Here is a 27449-nt window from a genome sequence, read left to right as displayed (position 1 = left end):
GTGGAAACGATACGTGATCTCAGGAGTGAATCAATTGACAACTGCTAGATAAAAAAACTTTTTGTGCCAAACAAATAACGCTGTATATGTTATTATTGCGGATGAGAAAGCAACAGGCTCCCCCTGTGCGGTAAAATATAATTGGTAGGTCGATTTCGGACTGGGCCGAAATGGTACGGGAGGGTAGGGTCCCAAATGACATACATCCTAATATATGAGTCTTGTTGTGTTTGTCTAATTTAATTGATTTTATTTTTTCAAAAACACAATGATAATGAAAACATAAAAAGGACTGGGTCTAAATATTATTTTCTTAGCATTTTGTATTTCATTTAATTTGTTTGTATACCTGTCTTTATTTAATAATTTTGTTTTATGTCAAAGGTCTCATAACAGCCATGTGATATTTCTAGCTGTTTGATGTTGCAAACCAGCAATTAGTGGGATCATACTTTAAATTCGCCCACAAAAAAGGAACCCTAATGGATTTGGTGGATTGTTTCCTTTTTCATATGTGTTATGTGTTATGTCATGAAGTAATCGTGTAATATAATATAACCTGGGATTAATTCAATACATTTGGAAAACGAATCGATCAGGCTTCATTTTGACTGAACAAGTTTATTGCCGAGAGAAGAAGAGCTTTAATGAACTTAAGTTAAAAAAAACATTTCAGGTTGCTAAATCGTAAACTATTATATTATTTTCAACGAAACCGACGCTTTACACCCCTTTCATATTGCTCAAGGGAAAGTCCTGAAATCCCCCACCAGGTGCCACTGCAGTTTAATAACAACAATGACTGCTATGGTTAGTGCACGGTTAGCTGTCTTTCACGTTTCGATTGGTTTCGATGCAGTACTTAAAGTGAACTATTAAACATTTCAAAAAGTTTGTTAAGTAGCATAATGTGGTAAAGCAGATTAAGTGTGAAACCAACATTATAGGTATTCTGCTTAGTTGATTTAACCATTTGTATTTTTTTATTTCCTTGACTTGCAATCTCACACTTATCAATTCTTTTTATGTCTGATTTTTTGAAACAGTGAGATCCTTGTGAATGGAAAATAGCATGATCAAGGCTGTTCTTCAATTGCAAAGAAAGAGAATTATGATTGAAACAAATGCAAAATATCCAACTGGAATTCTCTTCGTATTTGTGGTGTAAGTTTTACTGTAAGTTGTAGGCCCTACCGTAAAGTTTATACTAATTCTTTTTACTTCTTCTTTTGATCATGATCAGAATTTTGGAAAATATTCTTTCCAGAGAATAACACCTTAAAAGAAAGAACTGTGGTTGTGATAATGTAGCAGTATTGCATGAGTATTAGGTTTATTATTTTTCTTTGTTTGTTAAGACTGTTTCTTATTTTAGTATAAGTCTCGATTTAGCTAGAGCAGGGATCCTTTTCATTTTGCTGTTCAAAATTTTAAACATCTCTTGTTTACAATAAGGCTAGACGATAACTTAGATCGTTTTTCATCAGTCAGAAAAAAACAGTAGTTTCACTGTTTCAGTTCCTTTTACTTTACGCAATTCTAAAGACATTTATCGGTAGTTAACGTTAAATAATTTTGTATGATAACTGACCGTGCCACAAAGCTCACTTGTTAGACTTTGGTAATTTGCTTCTCTACTTTTTGATTTTAAAGGAATCAGTACTTCATTTAGTACTCATTAGACGCCCAAGAAAACTAACAGCCGAATATCGGAAATTCGGCAAAAAACGTGATTTTTCCTGAACTATAGGATATGGCATAAGACAACAATTAGTGCATATTCTTGATTTGCTGATTTGATTCAATATTTTTGAAGTGCACTCCATTGTTTTTTGTTGACTTGTTTCTCTACGCCTCGTTATTGATAAAATCTTACTTAAATCTCTTTTCAGGTGAATCCGTCTACACCTTTCCATAGACTGACCCATTGGATGGTGAAACTGACGAGAGAATGCTGTAATTCAAGACTGTTAAATTGTTTAGTTGTTAGATAAATTACAAGTTCATATCTGGGCTCCCTTCTTTTCTGTGGCCCCGTTTCCCTAACTAACCACTAACCAACGCCCGCCGGTGGTCACTCACCCGCTGTGAAACCAGGAGGAGGGGAGGGCTCTGGTCGAACGGGGACTTGGAAGGCGCATGATCCGACGAAAACTTTTAGAGGGTCATGAGTCTAACCCGGAAGCCTAGTAGTGACTAATCGCTCCCCAGTAAAACTTGCCTCGCACTCTTCTCTCCTCTTCCATTTCCAGGTAATCTCCCTGGATCTACGCCGACACTGCATGTGCGAGTTTTAGGAAGCAATCCGCCACCCAATTTGACAAAAAGTGGTAGTTTGTTTTCATGGAAATTGCGTCAGACGGTTTAAAAATTTCTAGTTCAACAATCTCATGTAGAAATTTGCATCTAGTCTACTGGTGCACTTTGCGATTCTTTAAGCTTTCTCAATTTATGTCATGTGTTAAAAGCAATTGTGGGTAGCTTAAAAATTGAACTAATTCGCTGTATCAGAATATTTTGAAGATAGATCACAAGAAAATCTAAAAAACAACAAAGTGATCTAAAACCAAAATATTCAGAAAAAGTTAGATCAATGTTTTAGCTACCCACAATTGCTTTTAACACATCACCTAAATTAATCAAGCTTAAAGAATCACAATTTGCACCAGTAGACTAGATGCAAATTTCTACATGAGATTATTGAACTAGAAATTTTTTAACCGTCTGACGCAATTTCCTTGAAAACAAACTACCACTTTTTGTCAAATTGGGTGGCGGATTGCTTGCTAAAAAGCCTCGCACAAAAAAAACTGTCTTGAACCGGACGCTCTGTTTAATGAATTGTTTATTTTGTTCGTGTTCCAGAATAAATATAGTTGACACAATATTTATATACAATGACATTTAATTTATTTATATATATAGATGGTTATAGATATACAACAATTGTGTGGTTTGATGTTGGAGATTGTGGGGTTTGAGGAATGGATGTAAGTGGATGTGGGATTTGATGTTGGTGTTTATGGGGTTTGAGGAATGGATGTGTAAGTGAGGAAGGTTATATAGGTTAACAACAGATTTTATCACTAAGTATTGCGTATTCATTAAAAACACACCTCACTTCTTTTAGTAAATGATAATCAAATATCCCATCCCAACTCCCTCCTCATTCCCCAATCGCGGACATGTTTTTATTTGTTTGACATGAACCTCCCCGTATTACTTTTTTTTTGTTCCTTCTCAATATATAAAAGGTAAACTGCATAGAGCATAGACACAAATAGCAATTAAACACAATGCTGGATGCAGATATCTTTCACCGCCATAGGCTGCAACAACACACCACATTGGACTGGAACAGCAACTTGATGCAGATATCTTTCACCCCTGTCATAGGCTGCAACAACACGCCACATTGGACAGCAACACCACTGCTATGTAAACATGAACCTATAACCAAAGTAAAATTAATCTTCAGCATCATTGGATATGCTTTATGAAATTAAAAAAAAATATGCTACATTATATTACTTCAAATATTCAACCCAAATATTATATGGCAATATTAACTGATACCTATCGTTGAAACTCAAATTTACATGAAACTAAATGACTCATTTAAGATTTAAATACAAAATTAATTTAAACTTTAAAGAATACTCTACTGTGGAACAAATAAACAAAACTTCTTTCAGTATCTGCCTTTCTTGCTTAAGGAAATAGCTGTTGACTTAACACCCAAAATGTTAAAAACTAACCAATGAATGCAAAGCTTAATCACATTTTAATTGTAAAATCTAAACTGGATAAGATTGTCACCTTCAAAAAGTGTATGTGTTCATGATGTTCACAGCAAAGGTAAATGCCACTTCCATACAGCCTTCATGATTGGATTGAAGACCTAGATTGGATGGCTTCAGTTCCTTTTATTAAGAGGCCCCTGCAATCAAACATTACAAATGTTATTATCCAAATGTATTTCAATCAGTTTAAATGTTAATGTTACCATTGTACACACATAATGTTAGCCGAATGTTACTCAGCTTCTCGACGTGGTGGACACTGGACAGCATGGTTTCAAAGTCTTTCAGCATCAAAATTCATCTACAAATAAAAAATGAAATTAAACACTTTCAGGCCACTTTAACTGCACATGCAATAGAATTTTATCGAATAAATTATACCAAGAATAATAGCAAGCTCACGAACCGCCAAACCGAACCAACTAAAACCCATCACAAATTCTAAAAAATGCCTTAACAACTAAGAACTAACAAGTAACAATCAAGCTAATTAAGCTAACATCAAAACCCCAAACAAATAAAAATGGCGACTCTTTCTCTAGAAACCCAGAACTCAGAAACTTATTAACAAAGAACCAAGAAGGTAGGGGCTAAAGGGCTAGCCTACGCCCAACAACTGAAGACAAACCTGGCCACCAGATGTCATCTTCAGTGTCTCAGCCAACAACAATAACAATTTTTCAAAAATTATTACGACTAAATCCAGGGGAACTTCACAATTTGATGGGTGGACCAATTTACCAAATTCGTCAATCACTTCAATCAGGCTCTGAGAAGGGCTACTGATTTGGAAGTGGAGGACACGGAACCAACTGCAATTTACTTTGATTTCATCTTCGCTCAACGCCTTCTAGAGGTGAGCAGCTTCTGGGTTGCTACTCTCGTCCACCATCTTCTTCGGTCACTTTTAGATTTCAAGCAATTCGTATCCTGGGTGTCAGGGCACACGAAATAGCGATAACGGGATGAATTCTTCCTGCACTGTTTTTTGACATAACAGAATTGACGTTGACGAAGAATTCATCGATGTTTTTTTTTTCAGTTTTGCAAACAAAAATAATTGTGTATAGTAATAAGTAAACTGTAAAAGTTACTGAAACAGTGAAACTAATGTTTTTTGAACGCTGAAAACAATCTAAGCAATCGTAAAGCCATCTAGCGTTGTAAACAAGAAATGTTTAAAATTCAAAACAGTAAAATGAAAAGGATCCCTGCTCTAGCTAATCGAGACTTACTAAAATTACTAAAATTAGAAACAAAAATAATAACAAGCAGAAAAAAAAAGACACTCACGCAATATTGTTACGCAAGATTGTTGAAGATCGCAGCCGCAGTTCTTTCTTTTAAGGCGTCATTCCCTGGACAGAATATTTTCCATAGTTCAGTGACAAGTGAACTTACACATGAAACCACCGATCAGTTATCCAAGGTTCTATAGGAGATGGAATGAGAGATTGGTCCGTGCTGGGGTTGGTGATCTGGCAAGTCCAATACAAACAGCAGATAATTGTGATGCATTTCAATAAAAGATGAGAAGAATATATTTTTCAGCAATACTGTAATAAAGCTAGTGTCGTTTGTTACCTACTTATCATTTTGATGACACATTCAGTAGAATACAATGATTTTGAACAAAATAGTTGACGGTAGGTTCCAGCTTTCACGTTTCTTCCTGTAAGTTCATGAGAAACATTAAGGTTATCCAACATATACACAGAATAGAACACATTACCGACAAGTTACAGACGAAATCACTCGAATTTACCTATGAATTCATTGATAATTTTCGAATAATGGATAGCTTAAATGTTGACATCAAATCGCCAGAAGCCCATAACTGACACAATCAACACGCCATCTGTTTAACACGTCTCAAAACTCAGTATTTGAAAGACTGGTCTTAAGATAATATTGTTAGCTACCTGGCGTTGATTGATTTTTTTTTCATACAAAATCAAAAATCAAAATAGCAAATGACCTACAAAAATCTGGAAAAAAAAAATAGCATTAGTCCAATTCAGAAAAAATTTTGATCAGCTTATGTAACATGTTCTCAAATATGATGGGAGTAAGCGCCCAAGCGGTTTAATGACTAGAAAATAGTTCGAATGGTTTGGAATTTGGATTGAGATGCACCTGGCGCCGTATAAGCACCTTCACTAAAGTCTGAAGTTGCGTCCTTGCAATCGACAGTTTGATTACAGTACCCACCAAACTATTAGGTACACCCCCCTTTTTTCAGTGCATTCTTATGGCACTACGTGTTTTTAAAAAATGCAATAACTCTTGAACCGCTTGGGCTAGATTTTTTTCCTTTTGGCCCTGAGTAGATCTAATGATGATCTACATTTTTTATACACACGAAGTTGTCGTAGGATTAACCCCCACGGCGCTACGGTATCGTTCACTTTATTAGGTACACCCCGTTTTCCCCCATATACGCCGTGTTAAATACGGCGTTTTAAAAAATTTACAAAAAATACTAAAAATCAAGCTAAAATCTTTTTCTTTGTGCCGAAAGATGCACAATTCTTCACTCTATACTAATCCAAAGAATGATTTACATTTAAACCAACTAAAAGAACCCTTCCCTATACCCCAAAGTTTACCCCCCTCAACATTTTTACGGCAAAATCATAACTGGCGCTGTTGCCACCAGAGGCAGTGCAAGCTGTAGTCATTTCCTTGGGGTTTAGGCAAGATATTCTTCCATTAACAAAGAGAATTTTCCCATTTAGTGTAATTGATTCTTTCAATTTCTTCCCGCCGAGGAGGTGAGGTAACATATCAGATTCTACCCTAAATTACATTCTGTGAAAGTTGGCGTCTGGTAGCAACAGCCCGTAGCTTGCAGTGCCTCTGGTGGCGACAGCGCCAGTTATGATTTTGCCGTAAAAATGTTGAAGTGGAAAACTTTGAGGTATAGGGAAGGGTTCTCTGAGTTGATTTTATTGTAAATAATTCTTTAGATTCGTATAGAGTGAATAATTGTGCATCTTTTGGCACAAAGAAAAAGATTATAGCTTTATTTTTAGTATTTTTTGTAAATTTTTTAAAACGCCGTATTTAACACGGCGTATATGGGGGAAAACGGGGTGTACCTAATAAAGTGAACGATACCGTAGCGCCGTGGGGGTTAATCCTACGACAACTTCGTGTGTATAAAAAATGTAGATCATCATTAGATCTACTCAGGGCCAAAAGGAAAAAAATCTAGCCCAAGCGGTTCAAGAGTTATTGCATTTTTTAAAAACACGTAGTGCCATAAGAATGCACTGAAAAAAGGGGGGTGTACCTAATAGTTTGGTGGGTACTGTACATTTACTTGAATCACATGACTGGTGAGTATTTAAAGATACCTGATAATCAAGCGGAGCCTGAACAACGTGGAGTGACTTTGGTTTACAATTGCAGAGATTTTTTAATAACATTATAATAAAAGCGAACAAAAGGAAGAGATTCCAATGAGGAACTAACTTCCCGCCGTGGTCTACGGACTCTCTACGGACAAATTGGGGGCATGGGAATGCGGAATGGTCACTGGGGCAAGTTCAAGCCCTATACAGAGGAAAATAATCAAAACATATTGTGCTTCGTAAAACGAGAAAAAAGCACTTTACTCCGCATTTCGTAACGCATTATACATCAGCGCAGGTAGGAGGGGCGTTAAAATTCGATGATAGAAGTAAGCACAAAAGGTGTGTGCAGCACTAACCTGACTATTTCATGTCCGTTTCACAAAGTTTGTTGGTGCACTTTTTAGTGATAATGTCCAATTATTTCCCCATCAGAACAAAGGATCTAAAAAATCAATCAATAATAAAGTAACGAGATTAATGTTTTGTTCTGTTACTAATTTCAGTTTAGAAAATGTTCGTTGATATTAGGTCAGACGTTATGAGATGAGTATGAGGTAATGTTTTAAATAAAAGGGCAGCTGGAAACTACTTCTACTTGAATAGTCTTATTCTAAATATCTCTCCATTTAAATGAGCTGAACATCTACAAGTCAGTCTCATTTAAGCATAACTACGAATTTCGACGAGTTTCGAGCATGTCATCGTGAAGAACCCAAAATTTCCTTGAATTCGAATACCAATCACGCGATCAAGAGAGAAAGTGAATGATAGAAGGCAAATAACAAATGGTTTTAAATTATAACGAACAAACCTTATCGTATTGATGGTAGAGCGAAAGTTACACGGAAATGTAAGTAAACGTTGACTCACCTAGCCTGATCATTCCCATTGCAGATGGCAACGTCAGTGTTGTAAGTTGCATTTAGTGCATTATTTGAACCTCAAGCCAATCTACCTTAAATACATAAAATAAAATAGTTTAGTACAGTCGACACAGAATTAGGTAAGAAACGAAGGCTGTGGAAGAACTGAACTAACGCCAAAGACTCAAATCGTCGTCACTTTGCTGTAAAACAGTAACATATTTCATTACCTACCGTCAGTTATAGTATTTTTACTCAGGCAGTGCGACTTCAGAGCCCGTTAGAATAAAACCAAGGTCTCTTGTATACTTCGCTAAAAGATTTCTCGTCAGGGAAAATACAAAACAGGAAGACCATGACCACGTACCTTTCGGCAAGTTTTTGTTTGCTGATGTTAATAAAAATGTTTCTCTATTACCTGGTACTTTGCGCGTTTGGTAGAAGAGTAGAGAAAACAACTGGGTTGATGCCAGCAACCAGGATCGAGAGGAAACAGCGACCCGGGTCGGATTGAGAGTGCAGCATGGCGGTAAGGTTGCCCAAACTCGCCGCAACCCGTTGTAGAGAACTTGTGCGGTGCGGTGTCTTTCCTTTGACTTGCTCGTTCACTGGTTGGCATGCGTCTTGTGCCGCACTTCCATGCCCAACTTGAATATGATGTCAGTTGGTAAAGGAGCTTCACACCTCTTTTTTCCTTGATAGTGATTCCAACAGAACTATGAATCGGAAGTTAACTAATTGGGCGCCATTTGGACATGTGGAATAAGTTCCGTTAGATGTTGGTGTGCGGTAACAGATGGATCTTCTGGCTCTACTTTGGGTTGAGATTCAACATGTTAAATCAAATCGTTAGGCCAACCCACTTCAACGTCATACTCTTTCACAACTTACATGTTTCCTTCTTTGTTTTGATTGCATGGAGTCGTCATCTTCTTCTTTCTCAACTTTGATGATCGTTTGAAATTCCTCACTAGCAACTTGTTCGTCTAGTTTCAGATAACGATTGTTGTTGCCTAAATATAAGAATATAACCAATTATTAGCCTTTTCAAATGGGAAAAAAAACAAAAAAAAAAACAGCATAATTTAATGCACCTTATGCTCGTTTGGCAACAATGAGTATCGTCGCCTACCTCAGTATAGCTCGTCATAAAGGGGCTTTTAAAATTCCGTATTGGCCACAAGTCCCACAACTATATGAACAGTACATTTGATGGAGGCATAGGTGGTGTCACGCATTACTTCCTCCATGGCGAGAGTCTCATCACCAAAGTATTTTCTTCCCGGATGTCAGTTGTTACGACAAGGATGTGTTTTGCAATTAACCAGCATTTGCGATGATTGTGTGGCTTATAGATTCCATGAGTAAAAAAAAAATCGTTAAACCATCCAGAAAATGTTATTTTTAAATAAACAAAGAATCACAAGTTATTAAAGACTTACTCAATAATCTTGTTGTTCGTGTTGTTGAGACTGGCAGTACAAGATGTTGAATGAAAGGATTTAAAAAAAAGTTATCAATCTCAACTATTTTTTGCGTTGGACCTTAAACAGTTTTAAACACGCAAGCAAACACTGGGTTGTCGTTCGTCGATTCCGCACTTTTTTACACCAAGGTTGGCGTTCGGCTCACTGGCTTCAAGATTGATATTTGGTTGCACGATGTGGGCATGTAATCCATGCCAATCCCTATGTAGACTCAAGATTGGCATTCTTCTTATTTTAGGACAACATTGTGTCTGGCAGTTCACGTAAGTTGGTGTAACTGTCACTGAATGTTTGAGTTCACTTTATTCATTCATTCTAGATCACTGGATTCTTCACACGCAGAGATAACTTCAACGTACTTGAAAGCTTAGACTTATTTCTGTTGCATTGGAGCTAAGTGGTGGATGATATAACACACAGAGAACATTCTTGTAGCACTCATTTTTTTAGAGGAGATGAGGAGAGAAAAATCCTATTAAGTTGAACATTCCATGCGTCACTTCTTGCACCAATGTGATCTGAGCACATGGGCTGTTTGAAATTTCCTTGTTTGACTGCTCTGTTTCAACCACGTTAGTCGGTAACAGAAAAAAAAAGAAAACTTTTGCTTGAACGGAATCATTTGCCAAATACTCACTAAGTCACTCCAATCACTACAATAAACAATATGAAATAACATTATGGGCTTATGGCTATATGATATGTGCAGAATGTGCTGATGGCAGCCTCGCGGCCCTGCTAAACTAAATATGTGCTGTGAGCCTATGACGACTTTAGTCTTTAGCACAGTTTTTGCTTGCACTGCACTGTGCAGACTGCAGACGAACTGTGAGAACTTTAAAGCAGCGTTGCCCTTTTACCAGCTCGACTGTAAAACTTGCTCTTTTGCTCGTTACTCCAGAGCGGTTACTCTCTTATTTTATAATTTTTTTTTTTTTTTGAATTAAAATCACAAACAGCCCTTCTGTTACCATGCTAATTCAGGTAACTGACAATTTCTGTGTGTGAAAGTGCTTTGGATGAACATAAAATACAATAGATGGCAGTTGTTTGACTCGATTGAATTTTTGTGTCAGTCACATTTGTGTTTCCATACAAGGATCCTTTTTCTTTTTTAATTTAAGATCAGAGGAGAAACAATGTATCTGAGTTGAATAATGATCGCGAACTTCAACAATCGATCACGTCATTTGAATTTGAATAATCGATGAACAGCATTCCTTCTAGCGAGGAATATTGACAAGGAATATCGTAAGAGAATTCATCATTTTTTCGAGCTCAATCACTTGGCGTCACAAAATTAGGACGTAAACTTTTGTGGCATAGCCAACGCTGCATTATACTGGACGGGAACGACTGTTGGAACGAGTCCATCGCCACCAACTGAATTGCAAGTGGGAGGGTCTACATTACTGATGCCTGGCAATCAATTCGGCAACAGGGAGGGAAAAAAAAATTCCGCCCTAGAAGATACGACCTGCACGCTATCGCATCGACCTATAATTTATTGATATGATGACGGTCATTACATCAAACTGGATGTTTGTCGACATCTAAAGTTCAATCGATTGATCGGTCTACCCTTTTTGAATAATTTCTGGCCTTCAGCTGCGGTTTCGGTCCCCGTTCGCAAATAATATGTTGTTGTTTGCACAAAGTCGCCGCTAAGAGATTTCTCCTTCAGTCGATGCGTGGTCCATTGATGTAATAAATGTACATGCAGTCGGCGGTATAGTGTGGCGGTGTGGCCCTTACAGCTCAGAGTCAAATCATTGTCGTAGCATGTTCAACCTTTTTCTGCTATACCAGCCAGGGCTCGAAGTATGTAGATGAGTATGAAATGACGCATTCCCGATATGCAATTCAAGTTCCGTGTCACTCACTCATCACTTACCTCACTCTTACTCTTTTTCCCAGGAGAAAGTTTGAGATAAAGTCTCTGCCGTAATCGCATCATTTGTTTACACCCACTTGTTACGTAACAAGTCTATTGCGATCCATATTATATTCCAGTCTTGTTAATACAGTACTATATAAGTGCAAAAAGGACAATGTCGTGATGTTTTCGATCCGCTCGTCCCACCCATATTATGCCGATCACCTTCTCGCCCAACATTGTACCGGTATACAATTCCGTACAATTCCGCGACTGATGTGGCTTCTTGCAACCGGAGAAGAACAACGGCAATTCAGGATTCATTCACATAGAAAAAATAATACCTTGTATTATGTGTATCAAGTTTGCTATTTCCACTTTCTAGAGAGAGGTACGAAATAGACCATTTCATTGGATTCTTCTGTTAGGCTGTATATAGGCCTGTAAAATAAACCTGTCACATTGCGTGATGTTTGACAAGACTGTAATGAAACAAAATGAGGATGAAAGCTATTTGCACTTGGATAGGCCATTACAGTTGGATGGGTTTGCAATCATGCAACGAAGCTCAGCAGCAGCCAAAGAAATAGGCTAGTCTATAAATCCCGTCTTTTGATTCCTCGATCCTCTTCCTGATTCTGATTCCGACTCGCGTTTCTACTTTATGGACTCGCTGATTGCGTCGAATTATTTGCTTTTCTGTAACAGGATGAAAGGGAAGTGAATGAGAACACGTATAGAGAGAGAGAGATCAAAAATGTTTTATGCACTCTCGATGGGCGCTACCAAAGTTACGAATCTCTAGTAAATTAGGCAAAGCTACTAAATTGTTGCTCTATACCCTTATTTGATAACTACCTTACAGCAAATCCTATATGGCAGCGCATCAGTTTGTTGCTCGTGAATGTTAAATAAAAAGTGCATCGATCTGGATTCCGAAGACCATGAAAACGGCAAGGTTCTTTTATGACTATGAAAGCGTTTCGTCGAAGCGGAATAAGCCATCTAAATGCGTTACGCTCTATTATTCACTTCCAGTTGCAACACACACTTGTGTGGGCTTGGTTGGCACATCAGGGCAGGAGCTTCAGATCCGTAACATTGTACCTACATAGCATCGAATACGATACCAAGTCTACGGCGATACAAATGTTCAATCACCATAAGAATTTGTATTGGGCGAAATATTTGTACCGTAAAAGCTAGATTACCTCACCGAGACCGTCATTTTGGAGCTGCTGGCTCTATTTAGTGTATACCTGGGTAAATGGAATTTACTCCCGGTTAACCAGTCCAATTCCCCGAATCGAGTTATATTAGAGAGAGTGCTTTGTTATATCAGAGTAACTTCAGTTCCCTTACTTGAATATTGAAATCAATTTGTATACCTTTGACGTCAGCTATACGAAGCCGTGTGCTGCCAGATCCCGCATCAAAATTAATTTTTCATTAACTTAATAACGATCATCATATACTTTGATGCGGTATAATTATTCTACCCTATCAGTTTGTCTGGATCGTCCTATAAAATTAATGGAAACTGAAGACATTATCACCCGCATAACTTATCGAATGGCCCGTTCGATCGAACTTTTAACTGTCAATGTGTGGGTGTGGTTTTTTACGTGGTCGGCGAGTTATTTCAAAAGCTGTCTCGCCTATATGTACAATACTGTACTCGAAGGCTATATATCCACTACAATAAAGGTCAGTAGCCATGGCAACAGCAGTGAGACTCTATTACACGAAATGGGTGAAACACCTGCGTTCGGGGTCGACGTGGAGGACTTATAATACGGTTACTTATTATTATATAGCCGCGACTGGTATATAGTATAGCATATCCTCATATCCAGCTGAGTGCAAAAATGGTAAGACATCTCTTGATTCATTTGCTTATCTTGGATCTGATACGACGCGCTGCTGACGGGACTATATGCTGCGCCGCCCTGTACCGCGCCTTGAAATATAATACAGCGCTGATGCAAGCTGCAGTATATATGAGCGTGTATATCCCGGTCCGTATATATAGTACATGTAATATATTATAGCTTTTCGCACTAAAACTTCTTCCGGCTGTCACCTTGTCCATTAGACAGTATATTATACGATGTTACATAATGTCTACGATGCAGCAGAGAAGTGCTCCTTCCGTTCTCTTGGAAACACATCCACACCAGGACGTTTGTGCCATCTTACCTATGATAAAACTCAAGGTTCCATATACGGTCTCTCTCATGGCGGCTGCCTAGGTCTGTAAATGGCACAGTTCGTTCTACCCATTTTCTTTTCGTCGAAAAAAAGAAAAAGAAAGAGGGAAACTATCAGTTTTTATTGGTGCGCACCGTGGGCGCTGCTATAAATTTACTACAAGGACAACTTGATTACTTTTTTTTTTCTTCTTCTGAACTGTGATGCGGTGGAAAACAAAGAGAATAACTAGACGAACATCACCGAACCGCGCAATGTTTGAAATGGCTTGTCAAAATACAAGAAACATTCGTCACAGAGCTTTTTCAGCTTTAAAAAACCCGGCCCCAGAAAGGTCAACAAACGTACAAAAACCGTATAGTATACGCGCTGGTCATCTCATCTGAAATTCTGTATACGTCAAACTATAGAGCGGTATCATATACGTACGTATACGTGTGCACGTCCACATATCCCGCCAGATTGAGCGAAAGCAGCAGACATTAAAAATCAACAATTCATCGTCCCCTTCATCCTGATATGTACAGCTATAGTCGCCCAGCATTCGACTGAGGTTTCCTTCGTCTATCCACAGATTTGTTTGGGGGATATTGTTGTTTCTGGAGCGGGAGCTATGACAACGCCAACATCTGCCCCCCTCCGGTCGGAAGCCTGCTGCTGGATAAATCTATACACCGTCTGCCTTTATATATCTTCCTCTCCTTAATCAATGACACACGAGACGGTGACTGGAAATCTCTTCTTATCTGCCCCCCCCCCCAGGTGTTTTTTTTTCCGAAGTCCAATCCTAATGGTAACGCAACTGTAGGTCATCTATAGGAGACAACATCGGATTGGGTTATACCCTGATGCGCAACTTTTTGTCGTCGGCCGAAGGGGAAAATGATGGGCAAAGCGCTTACATCAGCTGATGCAACGAGAGAGAATAATATGGTCTGTATGTATGTATAGGCCTATAGGAGCAGCACCACAGGACACGTGTCCATTCACATGGAAATTTCTATTTAACTTAATGATGATGCACCCATTTCGATGATTGTTCACCATTTACCAACTACGACTTGTATCGATCGCTGAACAAAAAAAAATGAATAATGACGTGGTAGATCCAGTTTAATGGCGTATACCGTTCTGACGCAGGTGACTACCGAGTCTAGGGGTTATTACGCAACATACGGTCTATAGGCAATGTGGTCAATATTCCGCCAATGGTATTATTGACATTGTCTTATGATATGTTCTACAATCCTATACATAAATAAATCACGAAAAGACATTCGTTCTGAAATATTAAAACCGAAAGGAAACAGCGGTCGAATGAATTGAATGTCTTTCAGATATAACCGAACTGTTGGACGACAAACTTGACGGCTATATAGACCTCGTTACAGCTTCAGTGATCAATTGCAGGTCTATATATATATACACACACAGAGAGAGAAGAGTCTTCCGCAGGCCTAAAGTGCGCGGTGCATTAAGGACAGACAAGAAAAAAAAAGCGGAAGAGTAATCCCCTGCTGATCTTCAAATGCGACGCACTCGCCTTGTGAACGAGTTTTTTTTTTCCCGATGTACAATCTATCGGTCTCGGGCATTATATGGAATCGAGACGAGGGACAGAATAAGAGAGAGGTGGAGCTAAATGGGCGGAGTCGTCGATCGGGGACTGCCAGCATAGTATATACCCGGGCGGTGTGTGCCATCGACATGTAGTGCAGTGGTGGTTCAGAGAGTGAACAGTAGACCCTGGCACAGCCAAGTTATGACCGTGGATTACACGCTGTTTATTTTTTTTTGACTCTTTGAAAGTTGGCAGGCCAGCAGCAGCAAAAGTCCGTTCGATTGATTAGTTGACTCTCTCTCTCTCTATTCCCCGCAATAGCTGCAATTGACACGACGGGTGGGTTTTCTGTACAACTGTACAACTACCAAGTTTCTCATCCGCTGGTTTGTTTTCCTCGTCATCTCTCCAATCATCGAGCGCTTACACGACACATCACCGTAAGTCCAACCTATTAAACTATACTATAGGCTACCTCTATTCTGTGATGCTGTGTGTGTTCTTTTAATATTCACTTATTACTTCCGCTTATGAGGAACTCTTGATGAAGAGAAATGGTCGATTCCGTCATCAGCGATAAAGCATGCACGACCGCAGGGACGTTGTTATTCTATTTTCGTCAAAACCCAATGCAGTCACAGCAGCCGTTAATTTGCAAAGCATGTGTGTGTGTGTGTGTGTGTATAACACATCTATACGCGTTAATGCCATGATAAGAAAAACCGGAGAGAGTTTTTATATCTGGTACGTGCCGATATAAGCTTGGCCCCTGTGTATAGCCGCAATACTTACGCAGAAGCATTTCCTTCTTCTCTAGGCCCCTAGAGCAGCAGTCATCCAGTCACGTTCGCTTTTTATTCGCCTTGTGGTGTATAACGCAGGAGCCCGGGGTACGTTTGCCACCTTTCTCGGCACTCACTTGATCAACCTAAAATAGAAAAAAAGCAAAAGCAAAAGGAAGAAAAATACATATGGGCGCCATCAGCAGCCGCATCAAAGTGATGATGCGCGTTCTCCCCTATAGAAAACACGGAATAAAAGGAGCGCATATACACGCTATGAAAGGCTGGGAGGAAACTACCAGACTAGCAATCAATAGGAGACCGCTAGATACTATACCTAATACGCATAATATGGTACACGTCGCAACTAATTGCTTTGATAATCTTGAAATGTCAGAGTATAGTACATCTTTTGACGATGCATTTCCGTACCCCTGCTATGCGCCTTTTTTAATTATATTTTTTGTCTAAAATACCGTCGACAGGGCGGGAGTTTGAATTTATTTGCTGTCAAAATCTGATAATCTAATTGAAAGTCTTGGGGGGTTCGACTGATGGTTTTCATCTATTTTGAATACATATAGAGTTCTACGTCGCATGTCGCTTGATTTTTTTCCGATTCGCGCTCATCACGTGTAAGGTTTCTTCCGCCTTGAGAGTTTTGATGATGGGCACAGCACAGCTGCTGCGCTTCGTCTGCATGTTAAACAGGCAGCGTGTACTTTATCCCGCAAGGGTCCAACGTACCTATATGCGGCACGTCCATCTGTGTATGCTTCAACGAGTCTGCATATTTTCCACCCTTGCAAGCAAAGTGATGAATTGTACACGACGTCCTTCCGCTCTCCTTGCGAAATTCGTGTCACTTACACTCAACACACGGGCCGACTGACAAATGCCCCCGCGACTTTGACTGGCTATAACGTCGCCGCCCGCCGTTATAGGGCATTGGAGATATAGAGATTTGGCGCCATTTCCAATTAATTTCTCAATTTATCAACGTCGCCGGGCGGCACTTTGAATGGTGCCACATCGGTCTCCATTTCACGCAACGGTCCAAAGGCGCCGCACGTCGAGGTTTGTCACAGTCGTTGGCAAGCTAGATTAACCGTGAGGGGAAATGTATTATATACTTACGTGTGTGTCTACCGTTTCACGTTATATGTTCGTCCTTTTTTTTTGTTGTTCGATGTGTTCTGCTTCTATGGTGGGGTTTCCCCACGTCGAATTACCTTTGTTTTCATTTAATCTAATATGAGCGGGACGGCTATGTGTCAAATGGGGTCTGAAAACGCATAGCGGGGAATCGAATCAAATCAAAACATTTTATATAGAGAGATGCTCGGTTATTCCCGCGTTAAAAGTTATAGATTCCCGGCACGTGTGCGCGCCCATCTAAAGTTTCGTACATATCGGATATCGATCAAGAAAGAAAAGAAAAAGAGACGTCAAGTCACTATGCTGAAGCGAAAATGTGTGTGTAACTGCCGCCCATCGTGTCGCATGTATAATAATAATGCACAGTCGTTGCAATTCACACAGTAAAGATTTTCCATACATATACAACTGCCATTACGATATTCGACATCTGTTGTTTCGCAGTGCAAACAACCCGACCCGGGGGCGGACTACATATTATAGATTACCTCCAAAAAATACTCCATACACGCGCACAATCGATCGCCTAATACTAGATAAGGAAACCACCATCGACGTCAACCTGCTGTGCTCTCCCATTGCTGCGGATGGTCGCTGCTGCTGTCGTCGCTTCACAATGAGCTGATTGCCAGTGAGACGACAGAAGACCCGACGCCTTACCACGTCGCTTTTCCTGTCTCCCCCTCATCAATCCAACCACAGCATCATCAAATCATGCCGCCACCGGTCTCCTGTGCAAGAAGTGCCGTCGCCGTCGCTCTCGGATTCTGGATAACAGCGCACCACCTGCTCCTTGTTGGTATATAATAATAAAGGCATCATAATATGATGGTTTATCATATATCAACTCTGGCCGCCAACGTGCACTGATGGCCCCCCAATATTTTTTACAGTGTCATGTTCTTGTTATGTTCCATCAGTCGGATCGCACCGGGTGACTCCGTTCAACGTCACCGTCCGGGAGCTGAGCGAATCGTCCGCCTTAGTCACCTGGTCGCTCTTTGCCGACCAAGAGGACGACCAGATGGATTCGACGAATCAAACGACAGAGAACCCGATGATGCCGTTCCGGCTTGAGATCACCTATCGGCCTTATCGCCAAAGGTTACTATTTATTTTTCTGGGCGCTATAATTCAAATCATTCCCGCGAATCGATGGTTTACAGTGTATAAATGACATGTCTCGCGTGCGTTCTATTTTGGTTTGTAGGAAGAGGATGATCATCGCCGTGCCGTCAGACGTGACGTCATACATTCTGAGCGACTTAAGGTAAAAAATAACAAACCAAACTGTTGTAGGTCAAGGAACAATTCCAGTCTACTGCGTCAGCAGTTGTCGTGTTTGAACGTATAGAGTCGTGACGCTATGGTTGCAAAATATGTTGTACCATTGTATAGATATGGATTATCTGTCGGGAAGCCAAGTTTGAATGGCCCATGTTTTATGGGTATGAAATTGAAACACAAAAAAGTACATTTTACTATTACGTATGTATATGCTCAATGAATGGGAACGGGGCGGCGGTCGACAACACACATCGACAAACAAAGAAATTGTGTTAGAATTATAATTGCATCATACCCGCTGCCGTCTACTATTGTAATTCTTGGAGCAGACACGAGAGTTTCCTTCGAGGGAAAACACTTCTCCAATTTGGCCAAGTTTCGCAAGTGTCGTGTGTCGCGTATAATCTCCATTGGCTCGGCACCATCCTCCTTTATGCACCCGAACAGCTCGGTGTGTGTTCTTGGAAGCGCGACGAGCGACGCAATTATGTGTTATACAAATTTTACAAAGGTGAATACGTGATGAAAAGTCGTTATACGCTCTGCTATAGTTCTTCAAATGCTCATTTCGGATTCGTTGAAACCAAAGTTTCACCTCTTTTACTATTACACAGCTAATGTGTAGAGCAGTGAACGGTGCAGCCGACATTACCGTTTTTGTTTGTTGATCTTTCTGCCAGCGCGTAAACATCTATATGCTCTCCGTGTGCAGCATAGTAGGCTCTATAGTAGCATATATAAGGCTATAGCCAAGATTAAAGTGGGGGAAAAGTTCAAACAACCAACAATAAGTGTAGGACGATTCCGGCACAGACAGCGCAGAGAATGGAAAGTTGCATATTGTCACGAGAGAGTTGCTGCGCTGATGTGCAGAGTTGAGCCGGCGTTATACCATCAAATGTCAGAGTTGAATAGATTTTTTTTTGTTCCCTCCCTTTGTTTTTTCAATGCCGATCGTTATATTCTTTCTCGTCAGCTAATTGAAACACGCACATTGGCGCATGTCAACAAGGTTTGTCTTTCGTTCGTCAAAAGTGTGTTCAATTATCTTCCAACTCAAGAAAATAAGTCCACAGTTATACACAAGTCGCAGATTACTCTAGCGTGAAATCCTTTTCAACCTCGCACCTATTGTACACTTTGTCTGTGTGACAAACGAGTGGAAACGTTTGCCAAAGGTCATTACGTCATAATGTGAGGAACTTGTGTAATAATAATGATTTCAAATGCCTTTATTAATTATGAACTAACCTGTCTCAATCCAATTTTTTTGGGGACGCCTCAAATTGGAAAGGCCTGGCAGCGATTACATGATCAGAGTGACGAGTGTGACGAAAGGCCATCGCGTCAGGAGTCAGCCCGTCCGTTTTTCCTTGTCGCAAGTTGTTTCGGCCGGCCCGTCGCCCGACTCCAGCAGAGACGACGCCTACCTGTCTCCACCATCATATCCTCCTTACGGTGGGACCGTGGGCGACCCCAGTACGTACCCGATGATGCCTACTTTCATCGCACCTCCGCCGCGCTCACCTTCTTCCGGCCCGTATCGTAACAACCGCCTCACCGGCAATTACACGTCCGTCGTCGGGTTGGCTGATTACCGATTCCCGCCGACAGCCAACAGCGCCGGGGTGGTGTACGTCCGCGGAGAAGAAGTCGGCATCGTCATCCTAGTCCTCATCGGTAAGTCACATGTTACCCCGTCTGTCTGCTGTCCGTCCGTCTTGTTTAGCGCAATTAATATTCAAACGACATATAGTGCTGCTACATGCTGCTGCGCCTTGGTACAAATAATTAATCTCATTTATTATTCGAATAAAAAGTATGGCCCAAATGAATGCGAAGAAAAGAAAAGTTTATATTGGGGGCCGACAAAACCACTGTCTTAATTAGTGAATGACAATTAGCCCGAAACCCGTCCAATAATGCTGCTGATAAAAAATGTCGACCTCTTATTTTTGACATCTCATTATGTCGACAAGAACATTTCGCATGATTTATCACCTTGGCAGCTCGTCACTCGTCGGTGTCACGCACCACGTCCACACGACACGACATCAAAGAGTCCAGGTAGAAAATAGGACGTCGTGCTGCTGCTGGCTCGTCTTATCGCGTATTGTCTTATTTTTTTCCGAAAACGGATTGAGCGATACGGAATACCATCCATCCATCCACGCCAGGAAATATATAATAATAATAATAATACAAGGAGGCAACCGCACCTCATATTCAATTAAGCCCGAGTGGCCATGTCGATTTTCTCTATAAGTTTCCTCCCTCAATTTTTGTCTATTTCATTTTTCGTTTATCATTTTCTTTGGTTCTCTATTGTCTTATAAGCTCCGCATGATTTCCCTACCCACAGCGCGATCGATAGGGGAATAATTGTATCCCAACTGTGTGTGTGTGCAGTAGGCGCTATATCCAATCCTATATATATATATTCCGGCTCCCTTTTCCACTCCGTATTAAATATACGTTGATAGCGTTATAGTGTGTGTGTCGTTGCTTGCTCTCAAGTTTGCCGAGCGTCAACGGTAGGACGAGACTTTATATGTGTATAGTGAAATTTCAAACGTCATCGTAGACAACGTCTTGCCTTTTTGTTGTAGCCTCGTGTCTGTGTGTGTGTGTGTGAGTGCTTTCCGCAATCTCAAATATTGTGTGTCGCGACCTACACACACGAAAAGGTTACTTTGCTATATATGCTGCCGGAAGAGCTAGGAGATCGAGAGCGACGGCGGGCGCGGCAGAGGAAGGTAATCAAGTTGTCTAATATAGAGCAACTGCGACCGACCTTTGACGCAGTTTCTAAAAGTGGTCATTTGATCTCCAGCAGCCCGCTCTCCGCTGCTATTTACTTTTCTCTATATAAGTGCAGCAGCGCATCACTGCCGCCCAAAAAGAGATTCCCCGCGTTTTGATTTGATATTTGTTTTTTTATTTTTTTGTTTTGTATGGCGTCCCATCTGGACGGAGTAAGAGATGGTCAGATTTTTCTTTAGATTGGTTCTCTATATAATAGGTCGGAGGCTGGCGATATTCGACGCTGTATAGTGTTCCGCGGCCATCTAAGCTATATCTATTGTGCATCGACAAAAGTCCTAGCTCGTATATATAGCAGCAGCGATGGCCGGCCCATCTTTGTTTCTAGAGAATTATAGGGATCATAGCTGAAATGAGGAACAGATAGATGGAAATATAGATATATCCGTTCAGCTAAATAGATCCTCTCAACTCGAGAGAATCTTTCGGGTTCTGGATCCATCTCTCTTCAACTGTGCAAGGTTTATTAACTACTTGTAATGATGAGCTAGCAGCATCAGCTCTATAGAATCTCCCGTATAATGACGTAACCACTCACGGTAGTAGGGGAAAAAGAAAACAATTTATTTCTATTATCTTCTACCAGTTTTCAACAACAAGAAAATCTAGAGAAAAGAGGAAACCGTCTGCTGGTTGCACTCTATATCGATCGTTTCTTTTTCATTCTTTGGCTTCAATAGCATGTCAATCTCGGTCTTTGGTATTTCCGGCTTTTCTCTCCCGGTACGATTTCCATTCGCTCTTCTTTCCTTTGACGTGACATTGTCCGACTGGAACACAAGAGCGGCAGTGAAATTCGAATGGATTTCTAGATCTCTACCTACTATACCCTGTCGTCTTATGTATTTATTTCTTTTCTTTTTTTGTGTGCACGGCTTTTTATTGGCTGATTTCCGTTGGGAATTTCATTGCAGTTTGGGTGGCTGCCGTTGCGCTATTTTTCCATCGCTGGGGCAAGATACGGATGCTGCTGCCCTATCAGCCCGTGTTCAAGGAAGAGGAGCCGGTCATTGTCGGCTGTTCGCCGTCGCCGACTCCGCTGCAGCTCTCGCAGCCGTCGCAACTTTTACCGTCGTCGAGCCTGTCGCAATCTCAGCCGCCCGTTCCGCCGTCGGCCGTTCACGTCAGCGCCAACAAGTTCGTCTCACTCGATCCGGCCGCCATCCGCCGCAATCAGTTCATGGTGAGTTGATCAAACGCTCCATACATCTTGATGCATAAGCCCTTGGACTTTTGTGTGCGCGCATATATAGCCCCGAGGAATCAATCCGCAGTTGAAATGGGTCGTCGCCTACAGTCGCATTACGTACAGCGCAATTGCTCGTACATATATATTTCACGGGAGTTCAATATTGAACTGGCAATCGAATTAAATGTGTATAACGAATGGTGGAGAACAAGGGAGATGATCCAGTTCTTCTCCCGCGACCTATTTGACATTTTTCAGAACATTGCTATGATTAATTAGCAGCGCTTACTCCTCCGGCACGATCCATCCACTCTGCAATTGAGAGATCTCCAGGAAGGATCGCCAAGTGGGAAGAAAGAAAAAAGTTGAGAAAAGAATAAAGACGCCAAACTCCATTTCATGGTTCCGATCAGATTATCTTCAACGTAGGAGAACAAAGACGATCCTCCTCCTTCATTCTCCCCCCTTGTTTCTCTCTTCCTCTTTTCCTTTTAGAAGCTATTAGACACAGTATAACATCGGGATAACATTCAGACGTTGATTGATCGATCAATGAAAGGCGAGTTTTCTGTATCCGAACGAGGGTCAGCTGTGAGCAAAGCTTCGCCCTTCATTGGAACTGGCCCATCTCTTCCCAGTTGCCCAGAACGAGCCCTTTGATATTATTTGATTCCCCCTTCGAAAGTTTTCGTTGCGCCACAGTCTCTCTATTAAGACTTTTGGAAGTACGTCGTGTGCTGTGGGCCCCTTTGGCGCAACTTCCGCAGCCTGATAGACTCGTCGTTGCCTCACAGTCAATGGGAAAACCAAGTCACAGCAACTTAAAGTCCATACGTTGCGAGAACATCGGGGGAAAACAAGGAGCGAAGCGACGACGTTGAAAATCTACCAGCAGCTACTTCACTCTGAAACGAACGAACTCTTGTCAGCATTTGAATGGGAATTTTTTACGGGTTGTTGATGGCAAAACTAGCGCGACTTTTCTATCCTTTCTGACCAAGTCTCTCTCTTCTCCTTTTGCCTTTATTCCGCTAACTTCCTGTCACTTCCTGGCTGGGTTTTTCTTACCACTCTGTGGCTCTGTAGATGCCAAGTCAATTGAGTGGAATTCCCCAACGATACATATACGATGAGAGCGGGTATACTACCAGTTCCTAGATGTGTGTCCCGCGTTCCGTTATGCTTCGGGACTATAAAATAGCTGCGTGTCGGAACTCGGATGGGAGGGAGGGTGAATTTCGAGATAGAGAGACTGTAAATAGGAGTGTATACATGTTTGTGCGTGAGAGCGCTTGTATGCGGATGTGACCGGGTCGAGTCCGATTTCTCGGAAGTCGCTACTCACGCCCCTTCTTTTCAATATATCCACCCGAGTCGGGTGGAAATCAACGAACGGAGAGAGAGAGAGAGAGAGAGAGAGAGAAATAGAAATGTAAGGGATGTCGAGGAAATGTGGATCGAGCTCTAAGCAGTTGATAAGAGGGGAGGGCACAAGAGCGAAGAACGATATGTGAATGTCATCTTGATTTATCGACTAATACCATATATACCAGAATTCAGGATCGAGATCCTATATAGAGTATAGCCTGCAACTTGATGAAGACCGACGCTATATCATCGAATCGCTTTCATTTATGTCCACTTTTATATGCGAGGAAGGAGGGGCTATCGCTCATCCCGAACGCCACATTTTAGCAATAATTGATTTCGTGCGCTCAGCTCCAGTGAACTTGAACTTGAGCGATCTGTCTTGGTAGATTGTTTCGATATATCCAGCTGTGTAACATTACAAACAAGTCTCGAAGGTTCAATCCCACCCACACACTATTTCATGGGTGAAGAAAAAGAGTTTGGCCATGTTCAATGTCCTAGAACGTAGATACGGTTGTTTATTGGCTATTGTGTGTAGAAAAGAAAAGCCGGGAAATTCAAAAACCCACTCAAAATGAATGCGATGCGCATAGCGAGCGCACAAGTACTCAAACGAAATGGATTAAGCTAGAGAGAGAGAGAATCGAATGGAAAATGTATTCCATAGCATTGGTAATCATTGCTTCTAGCCGTGATATTATATTCAAACGCTCCAGTGAGCGGCTGAGTGTCTCTACAAGAGCTAGGAAGACGTTTACACTCGATTCTGCATCGTGATGATCGACCTTTTCCCATACATATACCAGGAATCAGAGCCTTGCCAGCCTTTATATGCACTGGGCATAAAGGCATAGCACGCTAGTAGGCATCCTTATATATATATATTTTCTATTGCTTCTCGGCGAATTGTTCACGCTACATGGGGCTCAATCTCAAATAACATCTCCCTCGTCGTATCTCTAACATTGAATGCAGTAGACTAGAACTCTAATCGTTCCTCGATATATTCATTTTAGTGCTTGTGATATTTGCGCGGGTTTTTTTGCTATGTGTGTTTGTGTGTGTGTACTGTGCTGTGCTGAGCCTTTAGACGGGCGCCGTTATTAATGTGTCAAATGTGTAACCAATATTTTGGTTGTGAACTTCTTGGCGATACACGTTGAATCATTGTGTTTTCATTGGTTCCAGCTCCATTCCAGATTGGCCAGAATGCAAGCTTACACGGTAATCAACGATGTTTTTCTTCTTATGGAAATTGAGCACCGTTACAATATGTATATACATTCAATATGCACATTTACTACAGCGCATACTACACCGTCTTATTAGAGCCGTATTTGTGTGTGGCATACATATTAGGCACTCTTCCCATTTCCCATTCACGCTTTTCATTTTTCCAATATCTGCAAATTTATACCCCCCATCAAATTATAGTACACCAAGCACTTTGTAGATTTGTCTGGAATGATATTCATGGCCTTCTTTTACAAATGAGAATTTCTTCAATTTCCTAAAATTTTGATTCTTTGATTGTTGGATGTGTCGACGCTGTACGATTCAGGAGCGACGCAACTGGCCGACATCGATGAGTAGGCTGGACCAGAATTGCATCATCGTCGGGAGGAGTCCGTTGCCCGCCGTCCGGCAGAAGGGATACGCCAACCGACGAGCCAACACGATCGCGGCCGACACTTGCGACTGTTGCGAGCGTCCCATCGGCTACTGTCGGAAGCTGAACGACCCCAATCATCTCCGCCACCATCACAAGCGCGGGATTCACCATCCGAAATTCGCCAGCGGTTCCGGCTGCAGTTGCGAGGAGCCGCTCAGCGAGCCGCGCAAGGCGCACAGCGCCGAGGTCATCACGCTCACCGTCACTTCTTGTGAAAGTCCGACCAACAGCGTGAGATCCAACAGCACGCCAGAGTTGCCCGAACGCCTGAATTCGCCCTTCTCCATCAAGCCGCAACGGCCGACGAATTTCGTCCAGCAGCAGGATTCAATAACCGCAGAGTGTTCCCTCTAGTTTATATAGACGCGAAAGGAGAGAAAGCGATTTATTTCAAAAAGGAAAAAATAAAAAAAATAAAAAGTTTTTTGAGTTTTTCTTTCGTTCAAAACTCGCGCCCGTTTGACTCTTAAAAAACTTTCCTCTATCTGATGTAGAGGGCGGAAGGATGAAGAACTGTTATTTTTTTTTTGAAACCGCCTATAGGACAGTCAAGTCATCAACTTTGGTCCAACTGTAACTGTATAATGTATAGAGAAAATTTGTATGACCTGAATTCCTTTGAATCATTTTTTCCATCGAGTCTTTTGGCTCGATCCATGACCCTTCATCCATGACCTTTTTTCTTTTCATTTTCTATACTGCTGGGTGGGTTGCTGACCCAAATATTTTATCCTCCCCTACAATCTAATCTTATTCTTTCTCGTTTATTTTGAAATGTTTACCCAGGCCTCCAAGCTGTTTTCTTATATTGAATTGTTCGTTTTTGTTAAAATTTAATATTGATCTACGCCACTCCGCATTCATATTGAGCCACTTTGTTTTTTTCAATGGCGTCGTGACACTGCTGCAGTTTCCAGCGCTCCTCAGCCTAGTAGGATGGTCCTGTTCTCACATTTATAATTCAAAACTACAAAAAACTATCGTGTATCGTCAGCCTATAATCGATTCACATATTATGCGCATCTTTTCCACCATTATATGTATCATCCTATCATAAGATGCTATACTATAATGTCATCTCACGAGATTATCATTTTGTTTCGACAAATTTTCCCATTAAAACCATCATCAACTCTCAACGCAGAAATGACTCAATTCACACCGAGTATCATCAGCTTCGTTATTTTTATTAGTTTATTCTTTTTTTCTTTCTTTTATTATTATTATTATAAGCGTTGTTAAAAAAAGGGTATGTATCTCAAACTTGTGATGAATTTGAAGATCAATGGAATACAAGCGGCGAATACTATTATCACAATAACGAATCGCGATCCAGGACTTTATTGTGCATTGTACGAATAGATGGGATTCGTCGAGAATTCTTTTGATTCGACCTTTTGTGAATGGACGAAGACGGCAGAATGGTCGGATTGATTTCGGATTAATACGCGTTTTCTTTCGAAATCTCTCTGCGTCTTATTATAAATGAGTTTTGGGCCTGGAAAAAACTTCTCTTCTGTTTCTGTTTATCTTATACATATTCCGATTTCCGGAAAAAGAGATAAGATTGGCCAGGTCGTCCGTCTTTTCTGGGACTCGCGGTCCAGTCAATCTATTGAATGTGTACACCGAAAACTACCCACAGGAAAGTTGCCTCTATCCCGCCCCCCTTGGACCCTGGAGGGCAAAGTTTCATCAGCCGCACCAACTTTCCAACCTCCGTGCAACATTCACACACTGTGACCTTAATTAATGTTGGTTTTTTTTCGGTGATGTTGCTTTTATTTCAATCAACGTTTGGGCTACAGGAAACGGTTCCTTGGGGACGCGTAAAAGTCCTGCAATAAAAATGGCACGAAACTTTTATCCATCAGTTGGGCGCAATGTCTTCGTCCTGATCGCATTGTCGTCACCTAAAAGGTCGCGAAATGATTTCCAACGTTTCTCCTTTCGAACAGAAGAAAACACTTCGACGGAATTACTCCGGAGCCACTACATATAAGTCAA

General features: G+C 41.0%; 1 protein-coding gene and 2 long non-coding RNA genes across 12 annotated transcripts; 2 read left to right on the top strand and 1 right to left on the bottom strand.

The window, feature by feature from the left end:
• Positions 1 to 813: 813 nt before the first annotated feature.
• LOC124189881 lies at positions 814 to 2062 on the top strand. The gene is made up of 4 exons (XR_006872704.1): positions 814 to 947; positions 1047 to 1164; positions 1244 to 1331; positions 1893 to 2062. It is a non-coding gene; the product is annotated as an uncharacterized LOC124189881 (long non-coding RNA).
• Positions 2063 to 3389: 1327 nt separating this feature from the next.
• On the bottom strand, positions 3390 to 10351 carry LOC124189844. Of its 7 annotated transcripts, XR_006872686.1 has the most exons (12): positions 9468 to 10350; positions 9120 to 9373; positions 8917 to 9038; positions 8444 to 8839; positions 8033 to 8117; positions 7519 to 7604; positions 5569 to 5791; positions 5388 to 5475; positions 5097 to 5281; positions 4007 to 4104; positions 3820 to 3940; positions 3390 to 3450 (listed from the first exon to the last, which is right to left on the bottom strand). It is a non-coding gene; the product is annotated as an uncharacterized LOC124189844 (long non-coding RNA). The 7 variants fall into 7 exon arrangements; XR_006872683.1 differs by having other exon boundaries at positions 7974 to 8839; positions 9468 to 10351; XR_006872679.1 differs by having other exon boundaries at positions 5536 to 5791; positions 8033 to 8839; positions 9468 to 10351.
• Positions 10352 to 15308: 4957 nt separating this feature from the next.
• Positions 15309 to 26763, top strand: LOC124189816. Of its 4 annotated transcripts, none has more exons than XM_046582306.1 (8): positions 15309 to 15600; positions 17545 to 17899; positions 18021 to 18204; positions 18311 to 18370; positions 19682 to 20067; positions 22125 to 22393; positions 24959 to 24994; positions 25332 to 26763. In XM_046582306.1, exons 2-8 carry the CDS (start codon positions 17815 to 17817, stop codon positions 25794 to 25796), a joined length of 1485 nt encoding a protein of 494 aa, XP_046438262.1. In that variant the 5' UTR covers positions 15309 to 15600; positions 17545 to 17814; the 3' UTR covers positions 25797 to 26763. The 4 variants fall into 4 exon arrangements, with proteins under 4 accessions (XP_046438262.1, XP_046438255.1, XP_046438248.1 ...); XM_046582299.1 differs by having other exon boundaries at positions 15317 to 15600; positions 17637 to 17899; positions 17994 to 18204; XM_046582292.1 differs by having other exon boundaries at positions 15317 to 15600; positions 17994 to 18204.
• The last annotated feature ends 686 nt before the right edge of the window (positions 26764 to 27449 follow it).

This window comes from Daphnia pulex, chromosome 1 (assembly GCF_021134715.1).
Source record: "Daphnia pulex isolate KAP4 chromosome 1, ASM2113471v1".
In the NCBI taxonomy this organism is placed as follows: Eukaryota; Metazoa; Arthropoda; class Branchiopoda; order Diplostraca; family Daphniidae; genus Daphnia; species Daphnia pulex.
Note: the sequence above shows the minus strand (reverse complement) of the source record. Positions and strands in the feature narration are given on the sequence as shown.

What these genes read in the sequence shown, in the direction of transcription:
- LOC124189816 (XM_046582299.1), top strand. Translation starts at nt 17,815, where the DNA reads ATGCCGCCACCGGTCTCCTGTGCAAGAAGTGCCGTCGCCGTCGCTCTC. An exon ending in TATCGGCCTTATCGCCAAAG is followed by an intron (nt 18,205 to 18,310) that starts GTTACTATTTAT and finishes TTTGGTTTGTAG; the next exon opens with GAAGAGGATGATCATCGCCG. An exon ending in TCCGCCGCAATCAGTTCATG is followed by an intron (nt 22,394 to 24,958) that starts GTGAGTTGATCA and finishes CATTGGTTCCAG; the next exon opens with CTCCATTCCAGATTGGCCAG.